This window comes from Schistocerca cancellata, chromosome 7, assembly GCF_023864275.1.
Source record: "Schistocerca cancellata isolate TAMUIC-IGC-003103 chromosome 7, iqSchCanc2.1, whole genome shotgun sequence".
NCBI classification, from domain to species: domain Eukaryota; kingdom Metazoa; phylum Arthropoda; class Insecta; order Orthoptera; family Acrididae; genus Schistocerca; species Schistocerca cancellata.
This window is the reverse complement of record NC_064632.1, coordinates 413,392,847-413,413,141: the sequence shown is the minus strand read 5'-3', so window position 1 is coordinate 413,413,141 and position 20,295 is coordinate 413,392,847. Positions and strand designations below refer to the sequence as shown.

At 42.1% G+C, this 20,295-nt stretch overlaps 1 protein-coding gene across 2 annotated transcripts in view; it reads left to right on the top strand.

The window, feature by feature from the left end:
• The window catches only part of LOC126092315 (cadherin-23-like), a 517,289-nt gene that overhangs the window by 199,572 nt on the left and 297,422 nt on the right, over positions 1 to 20,295 (top strand). For both annotated transcript variants that reach the window (XM_049907844.1, XM_049907845.1), the window contains exon 8: positions 9,225 to 9,300. In XM_049907844.1, coding sequence (XP_049763801.1) covers positions 9,225 to 9,300 — 76 coding nt within the window. The remainder of the gene's footprint in view (positions 1 to 9,224; positions 9,301 to 20,295) is intronic.

The following is a 20,295-nucleotide window of genomic DNA, read 5'->3' as shown; positions in this document are numbered from 1 at the left end:
GAAAAATTCGGAGTAGGTATTGAAATCCATGGAGAAGAAATAAAAACTTTGAGGTTCGCAGATGACATTGTAATTCTGTCAGAGACAGCAAAGGACTTGGAAGAGCAGTTGAACGGAATGGAGAGTGTCTTGAAAGGAGGATATAATATGAACATCAACTGAAGCAAAACGAGGGTAATGGAATGTAGTCGAATTAAATCGGATGTTGCTGAGGGAATTAAATTAGGAAATGAGACAAAGTAGTAGATGGATTTTTCTATTTGGGGAACAAAATAACTGATGATGGTCGAAGTAGAGAGGATATAAAATGTAGACTGGCAATGGCAAGGAAAGCGTTTCTGAAGAAGAGAAAATTGTTAACATCGAGTATAGATTTAAGTGTCAGGAAGTCGTTTCAGAAAGTATATGTATGGAGTGAAACTGGACGATAAATAGTTTGGATAAGAAGAGAATAGAAGCTTTCGAAATGTGGTGCTACAGAAGAATGCTGAAGATTAGATGGGTAGAAAAAATGGTTCAAATGGCTCTGAGCACTATGGGACTTAACTTCTGAGGTCATCAGTCCCCTAGAACTTAGAACTACTTAAAATTAACTAACCTAAGGACATCACAAACATCCATGCCCGAGGCAGTATTCGAACCTGCGACCGTAGCGGTCTCGCGGTTCCAGACTGTAGCGCCTAGAACCGCTCGGCCATTCTGGCCGGCAGATGGGTAGATCACATAACTAATGAGGAGGTATTGAATAGAATTGTGGAGAAGAGGAGTTTGTGGCACAACTTGACAAGAAGAAGGGACCGGTTGGTAGGACATGTTCTGAGGCATCCAGGGATCACAAATTAAGCATTGGAGGGCAGCGTGGAGGGTAAAAATCGTAGAGGGAGCCCAAGACATGAATACACTAAGCAGATTCAGAAGGATGAAGAAGCTTGCACAGGATAGAGTAGCATCTAGAGCTGCATCAAACCAGTCTCAGGACTGAAGACCACAACAACAACAGCATCAATTCACGCAGCCTTCCTGGTCATTAATTTTGGATTGGGTCCGAAAGACGTCTTAGTTTTCGACATTAAATGTCTTCAGTGATGCTTGCACCTCGGGGAAACAATCTCTAGTACACCACACCGTCGCTGTTCCACCAGATGCGTGATTTTTTTTGTGGGCGTGCGCAAGTCTTTTTATGGAGAGTTGCTGCTTGGTTTGGGCTCAAAAATTCCTTTCTTTTCCTTATGTTAGCATAAAGCTACCATTTGTCACCACTAGTAGCGATACATGATAGGAGTGGCTAGTGTTCTTCACGCGACAATTGATGACGAGCAAGCCGAGATGCACATACGCCACCCGCTGTTTTTTGTGATTTTGGCTTAGAGCAAGCGGTACCCAACACGCCATTTTTTAACCTTCTCCATTGCATTCAGACGTCGCACGGGGGTGAATGATCACAGTTCGTCACATTTGCTAATTCTCGAGCATACTGACGTGAGTCATTGTGGACTAACGCGTTTAAATGATCTTCATCAAATCCTGAAGGCCCTCCTGAACGTGGAGAGTCACTGATGTCAAAACGATTCTCCTTCAAAGGAGAAAACCATTTTCTTGCCGTGCTCTGTGCAATGGCATTATCCCCATACACGGCACAAATGTTTCTGGCTCCCTCCGCTGCTGTCAAGCCTCTATTGAACTCAAACAGAAGAATATGTTGAATATGTTAGAGTTTCTTGACTAGGCACTATAATACAATAAAATAATGGAATAGATAATAAAATGCGTGGCTTTTTAAAATGTATTGAATTAATGAGATTAATTTTTCGGCATGAACGACAAGCACAATAAGCTGAGCTATGCCTGGAAATAAGTTCGTATTAGTTCATATTATTTTGCAGGGCGAATTAGTTTCTTTCTCCGCTGTAGATTTGTGCTTACCATTCTTTATAATGCTACGTTTGGTCGCCGTGTTCACCTTTGAAGTCTTGACCGTGTTCCCATTAAGCTTATCGGATCTTCGTAATTTTCCAAAGTACACAGGTGGGCTTCAGTTCTTGTAATTATTGTACTATTTGAAATAACAACTCACACGACCTTTCTGTTAATAAAACAATACTGTATTTTTCTAAACGGTGCACATATGAAATACATACTCCTCACTTATTCATAGCGACCCCAAAATGGCGATCTACAATTACTCGCTAAAATGGCGTGCTTCTCACTCGTTCACTAGCTGAGCGCGAATCCTTCCTTCCCCCTACTGGTACCAGAAAAAATCCTCTGTTTTTTAACAACTGAAAGTCAAAAAACACATGACGGTAGGCATAGGCTCTGTGATGGGTTACCGCTTCATCTTCTCTCTTTGCCTTTAAAGATGACGAAAACATAAAGGAAATACAATAGGTTTATCACAGCACTCCATTTTCTAGCATCCACAGTTCCGCTCACTAGCTCCATATAACAAAATGACAGTATGTAAACTCAAATATCAACAGTGAACTACAAATAAAAAATGACAATCGGTAAATAAACCCATAGCAACAATAACATCCAAAACAGAAATACTACGAACTTATGCATCAGTCTCATAAATTTTGAGAACATTCCTCATTGAGTGATGCAGTCTTTGTAGTACTATGTCTCCATCAACAAAATCTTCTCGTTTCACAAGCCGCGTTGCTTAGAATGAAACACTCGAGCTTTCGTACTGAGATGCAATGGCAAACCTGGAACGTTCCAAACAGGGCCTTAGTGACGATTGCGCGAAAGGCAAGTTGGGCGACTCCTATCAGCTTAGTCCCGCTCAGTGACGTCATATGGCCCGCTACGGATTCCTCTCCTGTGCCATCATCTCAGAGTAGCACTTGCAACCTACGTCCTCAATTATTTGCTGGATGTGTTCCAATCTTTGTCTTTCTCCTCAGTTTCTACCTTTTACTGCTCGCTCTAGTACCATGGAAGTTATTCCTTGACGTCTTAACGCATGTCCTACCATTCCGTCCCTTCTCCACCTATTGTTTCCCTCGCCGATTCTTCGGAGAACCTCCCCATCCCTTATCTTAACAATCCACCTAATTTTCATTATTCTTCCTTAGCATCACATCTCAAATGCTTAGATTCTCTTCTGGTATTCCCACAGTTCATGTTTCACTATCATACGATGCTGTGTTCCAAACGTACATTCTCAGAAATTTCTTACTCATATTAAGGCTTATGTTTGGTAGTAGTAGACTTCTCTTGGCCAGTGCTATTCAGCTTTTTATGTCCTCCTTGCTCCGACCGCCATAGGTTATTTCGCTGCCTTGATAGCAGAATTCCTTAACTTCAGCTACTTCGTTACCACCAATCCTGCCATTGGGTTCCTCGTTGTTCTCATTTCTGCTGCTTCTCATCATTCTCGTCTTTCTTCGATTTACTCTCAGACCGTGTTGTATACTCATTAGACTATTCATTCCATTAAGCACGTCCTGTAACTCTTCACTTCTACTTAGGATAGAAACGTCACCAGCGAATTTTATCACTGATGGCCTTTCACCTTTAATTTTAGTTCCTTTCTTCAACCTTTCTTTTACTTATGCCTTTGCTTCTTCGCTGTATAGAATCAACAGTATTAGTTAAGGACTACATCCCTGTCTTATACCGTATTTAATCTCAGCGCTTCGTTTGGTCTTTCACTCTTATTATTCCCTCTTGGTTCTTGTACGTATTATGTATTACCCGTCTTTCTCTATAGCTTACCCTTTTTTCTGAGAATTTCGAACATCTTGCACCATTTTACATTGTCGAATGATTTTCCCAGGTCGACAAATCTTACGAGCGTGTCTTGATTATTTTTGGTCTTGCTTCCATTATCAATTGCAACGTCATTATTGCCTCTCTGGAAACTTTATCTTTCCTAAAGCCAAACTGATCGACATCTAACACACCCTCATTTTTCTTGTAAGTACCTTTGATGCATGAGCTGTTAAGCTAGTAGTGTGATAACTCTTGCAGAACCTAAAGATTGAAATTTGGAAAATTTCTTAAGTAACCAAGTTTACTAAAATGAAATAAAATACGGTCCCCGGTCTAATTAGGCATAGTAATATGAAACATTACTTTTAAAGAATGTGTATTAAATTTTGGTAAAGGAAATCTACCATTACTTCTTTCCCAGAGAAGTGCAATGAAACTCTGCAATAATAAGACAAGTGATACAGCGAATACTAGCAATCATAAATAGTATGTGCAAGCTCTCACAAGAACAACTAACACTTTATCGCTTCTCCACAGTAATGCTTCGTTATATGTAAATTATCTCATGATCAAATGTTGTGAAAGACACTACTAAACCAAAAATGGACATGGACATAGTCCTGTTTCGTTAGTTACTTTTCATATAGTACAATGATAATTAGAAGTCACTGGCAATAGGATTTTTACACTCACTTCGAAGCAATATGGTTTCTCTTTTTATGAATAAAAGCAATTACTCTAAGTTTATCTTTCATAGGCAAAGACTTAGGTGCGGCCCTCAAACTGTCTTTCCAATTTTTACTACACAAAGCACACAAAACTCTAGAATTACTTCATAATGCAATTAGTAAAACTGACCAATACACTAAAACCAACTAAACACACTTTTCTGAGAATATTTGGTAGATACAAATTTAGGTATTACTTTTCCACAAATTTCACTCGCCTTGCATTGATTTTTAAACAGTTAATGCCAGTGATTTTTCATACAGGTTCTTAAGTATGACTTTAAATGCATTTACACTCTAACTAACCTCAAGACGTGCTGTCTTATTGCCATTTATACAACCAGTAATTTCACTAACAGAATTTAATGCAGTTAATCTTTAAAGCACAAACACCTTGAATTAAAACAAATCAAACATTATGGCGGTTTTCATAAATGCAATACTAACTCCTCCCGTGATTTCAATGAAACCCACAGTATTTCTATACGTCTTGTTGCATTCAGAATTAAGCAATACCAACAATCAATTATTTTCAGTCGTTTTTCACATACAGGATACTCAGACATTAGTACACTGCTGGCCATTAAAATTGACACACCAAGAAGAAATGCAGATGATAAATGGGTATTCATTGGACAAATATATTACACTAGAACTGTCATGTGATTACATTTTCACGCAATTTGGGTGCATAGATCCTGAGAAATCAGTACCCAGAACAACCACCTCTGGCCGTAATAACGGCCTTGATACGCCTGGGCACTGAGTCAAACAGAGCTTGGATGGCATGTACAGGTACAGCTGCCCATGCACCTTCAACACGATACCACAGTTCATCAAGAGTGGTGACTCCCGTATTGTGACGAGCCAGTTGCTCGGCCACCATTGACCAGACGTTTTCAATTGGTGAGAGATCTGGAGAATGTGCTGGCCAGGGCAGCAGTCGAACATTTTCTGTATCCAGAAAGGCCCGTACAGGACCTGCAACATGCGGTCGTCCATCATCCTTCTTCGGAGGGATCGAATGAACGGTAGAGCCACTGGTCGTATCACAACTGAAATGTAACGTCCACTGTTCAAAGTGGCGTCAAATGCGAACAAGAGGTGACCGAGACGTGTAACCAATGGCACTCCATACCATCACGCCGGTTGATACGCCAGTGTGGTGATGACGAATACACGCTTCCAATGTGCGTGCACCGCGATGCCGCCAAACACGGATGTGACCATTATAATACAGTAAACAGAACCTGGATTCATCCGAAAAAATGACGTTTCGTGCTCCCAGGTTCGTCGTTGAGTACACCAGCGCAGGCGCTCCTGTCTGTGATGCAGCGTCAAGGGTAACCACAGCCATGGTCTCCGAGCTGATAGTCCATGCTGCTGCAAGCGTCGTCGAACTGTTCGTGCAGATAGTTGTTGTCTTGCAAACGTCCTCATCTGTTGACTCAGGGATCGAGACGTGGCTGCACGATCCGTTACAGCCATGCGGATAAGATGCCTGTCATCTCGACTGCTAGTGATACGAAGCCGTTGGGATCCAGCACGGCGTTCCGAATTACCCTCCTGAAATTCTGCTAGCAGTCATTGGATCTCGACAAACGCGAGCACCAATGTCGCGATACGATAAACCGCAATCGCGGTAGGCTACAATCCGACCTTTATCAAAGTCGGAAACGTGATGGTACGCATTTCTCCTCCTTACACGGGGCATCACAACAATGTTTCACCAGGCAACGCTGGTCAACTGCTGTTTGTGTCTGAGTAATCGGTTGGAAACTTTCCTCGTGTCAGCACGTTGTAGGTGTCGCCACCGGCGCCAGCCTTGTGTGAATGCTCTGAAAAGCTAATCATTTGCATATCACAGCATCTTCTTCCTGTCGATTAAATTTCGCGTCTGTAGCACGTCATCTTCGTGGTGTAGCAATTTTAATGGCCAGTAGTGTAATTATGTAGAATGGATCCTAAGAGGTATGGAGATGGGAACCAATTCTAGGGCCGGACACACATTTTAAAATAATTTGCTTTATTATTGCAAATTAAACAACATTTAAATGTACTGGTTCATACTTTGACAAAAACCTGTCCTCTTAGATTTTGTTGGAGTGATGGCGCATTATTGGTGACGAGTACATGGTGACTACCTGGTCTCTCCTCTGGATGTAATTGGCTCTATTATCTCCTTCTTGGCGAGACGTTTCCAATATGAGAGCCTTTTCCATTAATAGAGCACCACTTTATCGCCGTACGCACATCTGAGGCCTTTCCATATTATATCCAGGTACTGGAAGCCTCGCTCTATTGCTGCTCAGACCAAAACTTCCCAGCAGCTTGTCCGCAGCTCGTGGTCGTGCGGTAGCGTTCTCGCTTCCCGCGCCCTGGTTCCCGGGTTCGATTCCCGGCGGGGTCAGGATTTTCTCTGCCTCGTGTTGACTGGGTGTTGTGTGCTGTCCTTAGGTTAGTTAGGTTTAAGTAGTTCTATGGGAGTGATGACCATATCCAGTAGCTAGCTGCCGACTGACTGTGCTCTCTTACTTGGCGTCCAGACTGAGCGCCACATCCACCTTTTAGCCCGCGCCAAGCACATTTTGGCGCGCGCCAAATCACTTCCATTACAAATGGAAGGTACTATTGCTTTTCATTTATACAATGCAAGTTCCTAGGTATGAACCAGCTTGTGCATATTTGTAAACAAACATCTTTTAAAAAATCTTAACATTTAAATATATTAACATGTCAACACAAAAGCCACATAAGTATATAACATTTTCCTTCAGTTAATACAAGGAATTTAAATAGTAAAGAGAAAATATTTTACGCAATTTTCCACTTCATAACAATAGGTCAAAGACATTACATAGTGAGAAATATATAACTGACATTAAACAGAGTTAATCAGTACAAAATACTTACAGTATTAAACTTCCTGGCAGATTAAAACTGTGTGCCGAACCGAGACTAGAACTCGGGACCTTTGCCTTTCGCGGGCAAGTGCTCTACCAACTGAGCTACCTAAGCGCGACTCACGCCCCCTCCTCACAGCTTTACTTCTTCCAATATCTCGTCTCCTACCTTCCAAACTTCACAGAAGCTCTTCTGCGAACCTTGCAGAACTAGCACTACTGAAAGAAAGGACATTGCGGAGACATGGCTTAGCCACAGCCTGGGGGATGTTTCCAGAATGAGATTTTCACTCTGCAGCGGAGTGTACGCTGATATGAAACTTCCTGGCAGATTAAAACTGTGTGCCGGACCGAGACTCGAACTCAGGACCTTTGCCTCATATCAGCGCACACTCCGCTGCAGAGTGAAAATTTCATTCTAGAAATATCCCCCAGGCTGTGGCTTAGCCATGTCTCCGCAGTATCCTTTCTTTCAGGAGTGCTAGTTCTGCAAGGTTCGCAGGAGAGCTTCTGTAAAGTTTGGAAGGTAGGAGACGAGGTACTGGCAGAAGTAAAGCTGTGAGAACGGGGCGTGAGTCGTGCTTGTGTAGCTCAGTTGGTAGAGCACTTGCCCACGAAAGGCAAAGGTCCCGAGTTCGAGTCTCGGTCGGGCACACAGTTTTAATCTGCCAGGGAGTTTCACATCAGCGCACACTTCGCTGTAGAGTGAAAATTTCATTCTACTTACACTATTAATTATGTTGTTACATCACGACAGTAAAAGTTTATTATTTTTATTTATTTTTTATTTTTTCAAATTATCCAGTTCGGGACAGCATGTCCCATCGTCAAATGTATGTCAAAACTCAAGTACAACAGTTCAAAATAAGATGTATTTGAGTCTGTTGTGGGAATCTCTCTGTAGGCATTATCTATAGCAGACATATCTTAATTTAGAAAGATGTACTTATTTCTGAGGCATATCTGATGAGAGGACATGATTTCTGAAGTTCAGTTATTTGAAATAAAATAATAAATCATTGCAAACCAGTCTGAGGACTCAGAATAAGACAGCCTAACAAAGGATCACGAATTCATGAATAGTCCACTCTTATGAAAGTGAGGATGTACCACAAGTCGTGTATGACTCATTTTTAATACTTTCTAGTAGTAAATCTAGGAGGTAGCTGAAGCCCTGAAATAAGGTGTGACAAAGCCAAAAATCGCTCTATCATGTGGAATGTGTAATTCTAACATGTCCTCACATCGAATGATAATACTGAGTCTTTGATTATCCTGTCTCTGACCTTCTGTATTGTCAAATGATTGTAATACTAGAAATACTTTAATATTTTCGAGTTAATTTGACAGGTATGTGTGAAAAGAAATGAGATCTATCTCCAGTACCCAGCGAAAGATAATTATTCTGTATTAGTATTAATCAAAAGTAACAAATTTCCGCTATATCAATGTCATCGCTACTTAGAATAGAATATAATAAGTAGTAACACCGAAATGTGTTTGCTAAACCCTTACATGTCGGGGGCAAATTTCTAACGTGTTGCGATCATGGAAGGCTACGATAGGAACGGTTCAAAGATAATTGCTTCGCAAAGATTCAAGACCGAAGTTACTGGATCGAGATTGTCACCTTGACCACAGATTTTCAGGGACGACAAACGCGAAGATTGTGAAATATAATCCTTTCGTAGGAGAGCGTCTCAGACTCTTACAGATTTTTATTTTTTGGCTTGTAGACTTCAAAATATTACAGTTCAACACTAGGTTACCCTACATATAAAAACAATAGGTTTCACATGGTCTAGCTCTCAGCTAATGTTAAATCGCAGTTTACAAGTCATTCGATTAATAATGCGATTTGTTGATGTTCCAGAATGCGACTGTGGCAGCACACGACGGTGACATCAGTATTAACGCCGATATCTCTTACAAGCTGGAGGCGAAGAATGGTAAGTGAATATCAAATTTTACATCCACTTAAAACCACAAGGGATGAACAGAAAGAAATATCTTCAATTTCCTACATCGTAAAATATCGTGATAATGGAACAATTTTGGCTTTGGTGGTGATGGTCTAATGCCGTTCTCCAGTCATCAGTCACCTAGTGCGAGGTAGTAATGCTAGTAGTAGATGAGTTTTCCTTTTTGGCAGCAAAATAACTCATCATGGTCGAACTAAAGAGAATGTAAAATACGTACTGCTAACAGCCTGATACGCGTTTATAGAAATGGTATGTTTGTTAGTACCGAATATAAATTTAAGTGTTGTGAGCATCTTGTAAGGGTATTCGTCTGGAGTGTACCATTGAAAACAAGAGAAACCTGGACAGCGTGGACAATAATAGAGCAGAAACAGTTCAGACAATAATAGAATAGAAACTTTTGTAATGTGACGAAGTCTTAAGGGGTAGATTGAATAACTTAGAAATTGCTAGTTTCAATAGTGCCCACTCTTATTATCGAAGGGTAATTGAGCATTTCTAAATCGTATTTCTGAAAACATTTCGAATTATTTCCTAGTTGGGAAGAAGCGATCTAGACCTAAATTTTCCTAGCTCTAAACGTTTAAAAACCTAGCCAAAATATCTTTGTAACGCGAATTCTCTCTAAAAAAAAAAGCAACTCTTAACTTATTCTTATGTCGTTAAACCCATAAATCGATACGAAAACAGCTGCATATGTACAAAATATTTTAGCGTCGTTTTTGTTTACATACAGCCAAACTCGTGTCATTCATGAAATAATGCATTCTCTAAGGGCCAGCCGGTGTGGCTGAGCGGTTCTAGGCGCTTCAGTTTGGAACCACGAGACCGCTACGGTGGCAGGTTCGAATCCTGCCTCGGGCATGGATGTGTGTGGTGTCCTTAGGTTAGTTAGGTTTAAGTAGTTCTAAGTTCTAGGGGACTGATGACCTCAGATGTTAAATCCCATAGTGCTCAGAGCCATTTCAACCATTCTCTAAGGTTAAACTTAATTCATCTTTAGAAACTGACCAAGAGTGGGAAATGTGGGTGCTGTTATATGTTGGTGAGTAGGGGGAATTGTTGCCAATCTTGTAGGAACCATTTTCTGTAGGGAGTGGGTGGGGGATGTAGTGGAGAAACATTGAGAAAATATAAGAGGCTCTCTCCTAGAACTGCAAAGTATGCAGCAGGAACATATTGATCAAGGAGCAGGAAGAGAAAATCTCTGTCCTTTAGACATAATTTCAGGAAGTAAGGAAGAAACTCATCAAAATGAATGGAGATAGACCAGAGGAGGGTAGTTGGGAACTGTAGTCGGTAGGAAGTGAGGGAAAAGAGAACGTGATCTAATAATCATCGACACTAAAAACAGGTATCCACCACCGCCAGGATTAAGTGGGGAAGAGCCTAAGGTAGGACTAGGAGCGGGAAATGTGGAGCAAACTTCAACCGAGATGAGGAAGCCTAGGAATGTTCAAAATGTTAGGAAGAAGGAAGTTCTGCTGTTGGGTAGTAGCCATGGGCGAGGTGTAGGCCCTCAGTGGATTGGAAGCGTAGGGGCGCCATACCGGGGCCATGAGCGTTTTCGAAACAAATCGAGCGACGAGTGAAGTGATAGGAATGACACTGATGGAAGTCAACACTGTGCGTCAATAGACAGGATTACGCTAGGCATGAACTACACCTTACCAGGGTTGGGGGGGGGGGAGGGGGGGGGGGAGATTGGTGCAATGTGGAGGTTGGACCTTGGGTCACACATGTTTAAATACCTGTTGTCATGCATAAGAGAAGTAGATATTTTATGGATATATCAAGATAACAGCTTCCCCTGCCTAATGTGTAACTCCAGCACTCTAAAGTATCTAAACTAACCACACATAAGACACATATTCTAACACATCATCTCATAAAGAAAAAGAAAGCACTGGAAAAAGTAATATGCGACCTTCGTCAAAACATTCTTTTCCTGTATTTCCCTGTTATTTCTTTGACTTCCTTGTGTACAGGAGGAGGAGGAGGAGATTAGTGTTTAACGTCCCGTCGACAACGAGGTCATTAGAGACGGAGCACAAGCTCGGGTGAGGGAAGGATGGGGAAGGAAATCGGCCGTGCCCTTTCAAAGGAACCATCCCGGCATTTGCCTGAAGCCATTTAGGGAAATCACGGAAAACCTAAATCAGGATGGCCGGAGACGGGATTGAACCGCCGTCCTCCCGAATGCGAGTCCAGCGTGCTTGTGTACATTGCAACTATCATATTTACTTTGGTAAAACTCTGTTTCCTTGCACTGCTCCAATTTTTAATTTTTTTGTGCCTCCCTCATTTTTCTTCTGATTGCCTTATTTATATTCCTACATTCCGTTGGGTTTCTCCTATTTCTTCCTTCCATTAGACTCAGTATCTCATCCGTCTTCTATGACTTCCTCTCCTTCATCGCTGGTTTCATGTACCTTTTCTTTTGTTTTTTTGCCAAACTGACATTGCTTGTAATGTCTTCTCTATTAATAGCTAAGTTGAGTTCCGTTTGTATATTCCGTTTTAGTATCAGGTCTTTCATTTTCCTCAATCTGCAGATTTGCTTTTTCTTTCTCTTCATTCTCTTCACTCTGACTTTAAAAACTCCTACAAGTGGTGTGTGATCAGAGTTTACATATGCTCCTGGTAATGTTTTTCCTGATTTACATCTATTCCTGAAACCTTTATTTACTAGTAAGAAATCAGTCTGGTTTCTCACACATTTCCCAGGGCTGTCCATTGGAGACTTCCATGTATACAGTCTTCTACGTGAAAGTTTAAACCAGGCATTCATGATCACTAGATCATTTGACACCCCAAAATTTTCAAGATTATCCCCTCTGGAATTCTTCTCTCCTAATCTAAATGGTCCCACCATGTCTGATGCTCTACCTTCCCCCACTTTCGAATTACAATCTCCCATCACAACTGTTAACTCATATTTGTTAAATTTCCTCAAAATTCCATTTATATTATCATAAAATTCTTCCATCTCTTTATCCTTTTTGTCCGTTATAGGGGCATACACTTGTATTATATTTACATCACTAGGGCTACCACTTGGCTGCAATAACATTATACAGACTGATACAGGTATGAGATTTTTCAAACAACATGCTAGTTTCTCTGATAGTATTACAGTGACTCCAAGTTGGTGCTTGCCATCTGCTCTTCCTGAGTATAGTACTCTGTGTCCATTTGTGTAAATATCTCCTATGTTAAGCCATCGCATCCTGCTAACCCCAAGTATCTCTGTTCCCATGCTATCTATTTCTTGAATTGTGTTATGTATTTTCCTTCCTTGACTCACTGATTTTACATTCCAGATTGCCACTTTTATTTTTTCTTGGCATTTGAGTTTCTTCATGTCTGTACGCATTACTGTTACTCCCAGAGATCTGATTGAGGAACTTACTCCAGAAGCTAATTTCACCATGAGTATTGCCATGATGATTACTAGGACATGCCAGAAGGTTTTTCATGTAGTCGTTGTCCAGTATGTTCTAAATTCTTAGGCCGTTGACCATCTTCATGGTTCCTCCGTCTTTAGAACTACTTTCCCAATTCTAGGGCAAAAGAGTGCCCCAATCTCAGTCTGCTATTGCCAAGAGAGAGGGGGAGACCCCTTATCACGAGAGACACTTGATCGCCAGATCTTAGTCAGTCTAAAGCAGGGTGCACCACAAGCAGGTGAGGATGGCATTTGCGTAGAAATTACCCCTTACACCCCTAAAAAAATCCTACTTTTCCTCAAACCGCACAAATCCTCTATTGATACCTCCTCCTACCGCCCCATATACTTCACCTCAGTGTTTAGCAAGGTCTTCGAATTCCTCCTCTTCTGAAGCATCCTCAACACCTGAAGAAACATCACCTCCTTCCTTTTAACCAGTGCGGCTTTTGTCTGACATTCTCTTCTGATGATGATCAGCTCCTAACCCTCACCCATCTACTATACCACCAACGAAAAACCTGAAAATCTGTTATGTTTGTCTCAGTCGATCTAGAGAAACCCTAAGACCGTGTATGGCATCCCAGTCTCCTTTTCAAACTCTAGACTTACGCACTTCTAGTTAATTATGTCCATCTGAATGTATCCTTTCTCTCTTATCGCCCATCTGTTCCACAGCAGGTGTGACCCAAGGCCCTGTCCTCTTTGCTCCCCTCTAGCTCCTCGTAACGCCTAAACCACTCCCACCAGTCCACTATATTGATAACAGCACTTTCCTTGCTCTCTGTCCTAAATTCCAGAAATACCAAAGATCCCTCCAAATCCACCTCAATCACTTCACCACTTGATGTAACTAATGGATCCTCAAGGTCAACCCTTCCAAAAAACCAGGCTATAATCATAGGACACACCATCCACAACTTCCATCTCCACGACCTCTACCTCACCACGTATGACCATCCTATCCAGCTAAGTAATACACTAAAATAACTTGGACTAAAAATCGACTGCCAACTACTGTGGAAACCTCACCTACTAACCATCCAATGGAAAGCCCAAATAGGTCAAAACTACTAACTGACAGAACTTGAGCATTGCACCCTTCACTGTGTGTGTGTGTTTGTGCGTATGTGTGTGTGTGTGTGTGTGTGTGTGTGTGTGTGTGTGTGTGGTTTGAGGTTTTCGGGCGCTAAACAGCGTGGTCATCAGCGCCCAAACGCATAGAAACAGGAACACATGCGGTGAAGGGACGAAGACGGACAGCGAACAAGGAGAACGGCTAAAAGACACAGGCCTGACGCAGTTCCAAATCCTCCCATACAGAGGCAAAACAAGAGGAAAAGAAACGCACTAAAAAAGAAAGGAAACACAAGGAAAAGAGAACAGAAATCGAAGTGAAACAAGTAGGTAATCGTGACTGGCGGACCTCTAACCTAAAATCTGGGTGAGCCAGTCACCCAGCAGCACATTAAAATCCTCTCCCTAAAATCCGAGACAACAAATCGGACAGGACACAAAACCGTAAGACCTTAACCACAGTCGTTGCGTCGTCTTGCAAAATAGAGGGCAAATCCGGTTGCAAGGAAACCACCGCCCTCTGGTCAGAGAATAAAGGATAGTCAAGTAAAATGCGGCGGACAGTAATCTGGACGCCACAAGCACTGCAGATTGGTGGGGGGTCCTTCCGCCGGAGTAAAAAACCATGCGTTAAGGGACTGTGCCCGATGCGGAGGCGAGTGAGGAGAACCTCATCCCGCTTGCACGACTGGTAGGACGTACGCCATGGCCGCGTGGTGGCCTTGACCAAACGCAACTTATTTTCACCAACTGTCAGCCATTCCTCTTCCCATTGACGCATAACACGAAAACGCCTCCATATCTACAAAACTTGAGCTGACCCATCTTTTGCTATGCAAAAGTTGCATTGATCTGTGCCCCACCCAAGTTCTGTGTCCCTCCAGATCCTGAAACTCCATGCACTCCGCAAGGGTCATTTACCAGTTCATCAAATTCCTGCCTCTCCTCAATCACACTGAACACTTCTCAGCAATCTGCGCCCTCTGCAAACTTTAATAATCCTAAAATCTCCCCTCTACCTTCCAATCCTTGCGTGCTGCCATGCCTTTACCAACAAATCTCACCAACACTACACCTGCACACCCTCAACATTCTCTCCCAAAGAAACTCCAGCCTCCTTCCCTTCCCAGATCATGGACTCTGCCGCAACATTTACCCATCCTAAGTCTACCCCACCCATTCCGCCTCATCAGGGCTATCACTGCCTCCCCTCCTCATATTTCCTTACCCCCTTTTTTCCTTGTCTGTCTGTCTTTCCCTGCCCCTTTTTCCCAATCAGTACCCCCTCAACTCCACCGCCTCTTTTGTCCCAACAGCCACTTCTACTCAATAGATATTATGCTCCATCATTGTGCCACCACATTCCTACCCTCCTCACCAGTCAATCTTTTCCCCTTTGACAACAGACTTCCTATCGAAGGGCTTCAAGTTTCTAGTGAGAGGAAAGAGCTTCTTTTTTTTAGCTACAAGTGCAAGAAGTCAAATCTCTTGAATAAATGAAAACTTTCATTCTGTTCTCACCTTTCTTGTTTTTCTTCCCATTTAGTGGTTGTTGTCATTTGGCTGAAAAGCGGGTTGCTGTACCCCTGACAGTCCCCACCCTGCCCACCTACCACTTGGCCACATGTGGCGTGGGGGGGGGGATCAAATAATAAAGAAATGAGTAGGTGACACACAAATGCAAACATATCTACAATTTAAAACAAATGACATACATAATGGAACGGTACATACAGGATCAGCAGAATCTAAGTATATAACACAATTTAAGTAAAATCGAACATGTGGCAAGATAAAAGACTGTGAACATACATGGTTCAGAATAAGCACGAACCTCTCCACATGGACATTTCGTGTAAAGGGGAACTAGTCCGTTACGGTCAATAGCAGACGCTGATTCAACTCATGTGGTTTCCATTCCATTCACGGCCAGACGTTCCCGCGCAAAGCAGCTATTGGCATCAGTTTGTGCTTTTGTGATACCTTGTAATAACATTGCAAAGTACTAATATTAATAACTGTTTCTATTTCTTACACGCTGATCGCATTTCCTGAAGAATAGAGAAACTTCTAAGAAAAAGGCAACAGTTGTAACAAAAGAGGAATGTAAAAATACCCGGTAAAGACTGGAGAACGATAGACGTAAGACTTCTATGTAAAGGCCTACGAAATCTAGATCACATAAGTGAAATAAAGCGATTTTTCATATAAAAATACAAAGCTGTGGGAAACCCATATACTGATGTATAGGCAGTTGCATTATACAGGTTCCAGCAAGATGTAAAAGAGCAAAAGTCTCTTTAGAAACGCACATGGACCGTTATGGAACTCTTCCCTTAACCATGAGCTGAAATACTTCTCGACCATCCACTCTCAGATGTCTAGAACAAAGATATTGGTGGTTTATATAAACTATTTTTGGACAAGACTAGCGAAATCAATAGGACTTAACTTGGTATACATCCATCATTGATATACCTTTGTTGTTCAATACAAAGGTAAAAGAAATTGCTTGTGGTAGATTAGAAGACGATTCTGGCTTTGACGTTCATGTGTAACAGTTAGTTCAAAGAATCTTTATAGTAATAGTTAATGTCATTTTTACATCATTATATTCTTTTTGGTGATAATTGTGAAGCAACAATGAAATAAGAACTTTCGGTAAAACACTGAATTTTTTCCTTGACATCACACACTACATTGTTACAAATACCTAATATGGTACAGTGTGGAAAGCATTATGTTAGGTGGGTGCATAAGTTCGTAGTCTTTTTATTTTGCATGTTGGTATTACGGTTGCTGCGGATTTATTTATTTTTTGTTATTTTTTTCATTGTAGTTTACGGTTTCTGTTAGAGTTAACATACTGTCGTTCTGTCATTTGGAGATAGTGAGTGGAGCTGTGAAAGGTAGAAAACAGAGCACCAAGTGGAGAAATCAGAACATTTCCGACGTATTCTTCTGTCTGAAACCAAAAGAGGGGTGACATCAGCTGTGGCAGCCGGAAATATTTGCGCCTTGTTAGAGAATAATGTCACTGGGCAGAGCACGGCAAGAAAATGGTTTTCTCGTTTTAAGCAGGATCGTTTTGACGTTAGCGATTCTTCACGTTCAGGAAGGCCTACGGGGCTTGATGAAGATCGTTTAAACTCACTACTCCACAAGTGATACATGTCACTGTACTCGAGATCAGCATGCATTGGGGAAGGTTCAAAAATTAGCTGTATAGTTAGCGTATGCTCTAGGCCACCAGCACAAAAATAAGTAGGTGGCCATATGTGCATCCTCCTTGCTCGACATCAATTGGCTCGTGAACAACACCGACCATTCCCATCTTGTACTGTTACTGATAACTAGAATGATGTCTTTATGCTAACAAAAGGAAAATAAAGGAATGATAGAACCCAGGCAAAGCAGCAACTCACCGCACAGAATCCTATGCGCATTCACAAAAGATAATGTTGCGTTGTTCTTCCCTGGTGCAAGTCGCTAGTGGGGCGGCCATCTTTATACTGATACTGCAACGGTATGTATGCATCTGCACTATGCTGCCATCTACAGGCCATTCTGCACGCTGTTTGTAGCACACTTACCAACTTACGGGATAACGGCACGAAATTTCGATATGTTATTACAAATTTAAGGTTTTCATTTCACTCATCCTCGTATTATGCGATGGAATAGCGACCGTATGGTGTAATACGAATTGCTTCCCCGAGATGTATTCATCACAGCTAAAATTTATTATCAACAGCTAAGAGAAGTCTTGCAGACGCAGTCCAAGAACAACGACCAGGAAGACCGCCTGCAGTTATGCTACTCCACGATAACGCCCGCCCGTATCGTGCTAGACTGATGAAAAGCACTATACAGGAGTTGGGTTGACAAGTCAATCCGCACCCACATAATTCACCTGATCTTGCACCCTCGCCGTTTCCGCTCTCTATCGAACACTCTTCAAGGAACTCCCATTCCGATTAAAAATGTGCTCTGAACGTGGTTCCACGAGTTCTTCGCATAAACACCAACTGATTTCTACAGTTGAGGAATCTAAAAGTCACCCCAGAGTTGGCAGACTGTTGTAAATAGTGAACTAGAATACATCACTGAAGACTAGTGTCTCTGTGATCTATATCTATTGTGTTTATTAAGCTTACGGTAAAGCACTATGAACTCGTGCACCAACCTAATACAATGCGATGTAAGTTATTTCGAAAACACAAGATATTGGTTTCTGAAAATCATTCAACGCCGAACTCGTCCAAATGGTTCGTGCGAAGGAGAACATGTCCATATTTAAATGTGTATTAAGGACTATTCTCTTTGTAGATTTGATTTACACATGTGAACAGGACATTGACGGAATATCAAAGGCGTTTGTACTGCAGTATATTACCTTAATACATACGTATGCCTGAAATAAGTTTTATCTTGATTGTGAAAAACTACATTTAACTGACATAGCCGTCTTTGCTTGTCACTTCCTCACATATGTATGAGTGGGAACGTGCCTATCATTACATAACACGAAAAAGTTTTTGAAAATTGACACGTGCATCTCAATTATCATGAAATCAATTTAAACAGCAATTGCATTACGCTAACATGGTGTTGGTCACTAATGTGTCTTTTCTACTGTACTTTCGGTATTATACTGCGTAAGTGGCTTAAATCTGAACTTGGCCACTAATGAAATTTATGTGCTTGGCGCATTAAAGAAATAAAATTGACGGCACACGGTCATTAGAATGGTTCCGTCATTTAGATGATGCACTACTGGCCATTAACATTGCTACACCACGAAGATGACGTGCTACAGACGCGAAATTTAACCGACAGGAAGAAGATGCTGTGATATGCAAATCATTAGCTTTTCAGAGCATTCACGCAAGGTTGGCGCCGGTGGCGACACCTACAACATGCTGATATTTGGAAAGTTTCCAACCGATTTCTCATACACAAACAGCAGTTGACCGGCGTTGCCTGGTGAAACGTTGTTGTGATGCCTCGTGTAAGGAGGAGAAATGCGTACCATCACGTTTCCGACTTTGATAAAGGTCGGATTGTAGCCTACCGCGATTGCGGTTTATCGTATCGCGACATTGCTGCTCGCGTTGGTCGAGATCCAATGACTGTTAGCAGAACATGGAATCGGTGGGTTCAGGAGGGTAATACGGAACGCCGTGCTGGATCCCAACGGCCTCGTATCACTAGCAGTCGAGAAGTCAGGCATCTTATCCGCATGGCTGTAACGGATCGTGCAGCCACGTCTCGCTCCCAGAGTCAACAAATGGGAACGTTTGCAAGACAACAACCATCTGCACGAACAGTTCGACGACGTTTACCGCAACATGGACTATCAACTCGGAGACCATGGCTGCGGTTACCCTTGACACTGCATCACAGACAGGAGCGCCTGCGATGGTGTACTCAACGACGAACCTGGGTGCACGAATGGCAAAACGTCATTTTTTCGGATGAATCCTGGTCCTGTTTACAGCATCATGATAGCCGCGTCCGTGTTTGGTGACATCGCACATTGGAAGCGTGTATTCGTCATCGCCATACTGGCGTATAAATGGTTCAAATGGCTCTGAGCACTATGGGACTTAACATCTGTGGTCATCAGGATTCGAACCTGCGATCGTTGCGGTCGTGTGGTTCCGGACTGAAGCGCCTAGAACTGCTCGGTCACAGCGGCCGGCTACCCTACAATGTTAGCAACAATAGTACCAGTACATATATACCCGTTTCAGAACGTTTTTCGCTTACAACCCGTTCGTTTCCGATACAGGGACACTTATCTCATATTGGTACATTTGTGTATCTCCATCATATTAGAAAGTTTGTAACATCATCACGAAATCAATCTGTTTACGCATAAGTTAACAGGTGCCGGCGCCTGTAACTTACATGCTCTGTAGCGTCGCTGGATGACGTTTCCTGACATGTATTCCTATGCACATATACCAATTTCCGTCTACAATCTTTAGGAGTATGTAACATAGTGGAGGAGTGTGTGACATAATGGCCGTGCGGTTCTAGGCGCTACAGTCTGCAACCGCGCGACCGCTATGATCGCAGGTTCGAATCCTGCCTCGGACATTGGACATGGATGTGTGTGATGTCCTTAGATTAGTTAGGTTTAAGTAGTTTTAAGTTCTAGGGGACTGATGACCTCAGAAGTTAAAGTCCCGTAGTGCTCAGAGCCATTTGAACCATATGTAACATGAATTGTGAAACACCCTGTAGATGATAGTAGAGGACCTATAACACTACCCTCGGCAACGCCATATATTATTTCTGGTTTACTCTACGACTTTCCGTCCATTACTTCCGAAGTGTGACGTTTCTGACGAATGCTGTAAGCACAGCTGCGACGATACTCCTTAATCATGCAGTTTGATTAGGATCGATTTCGAAGACCGGAGTCCTTT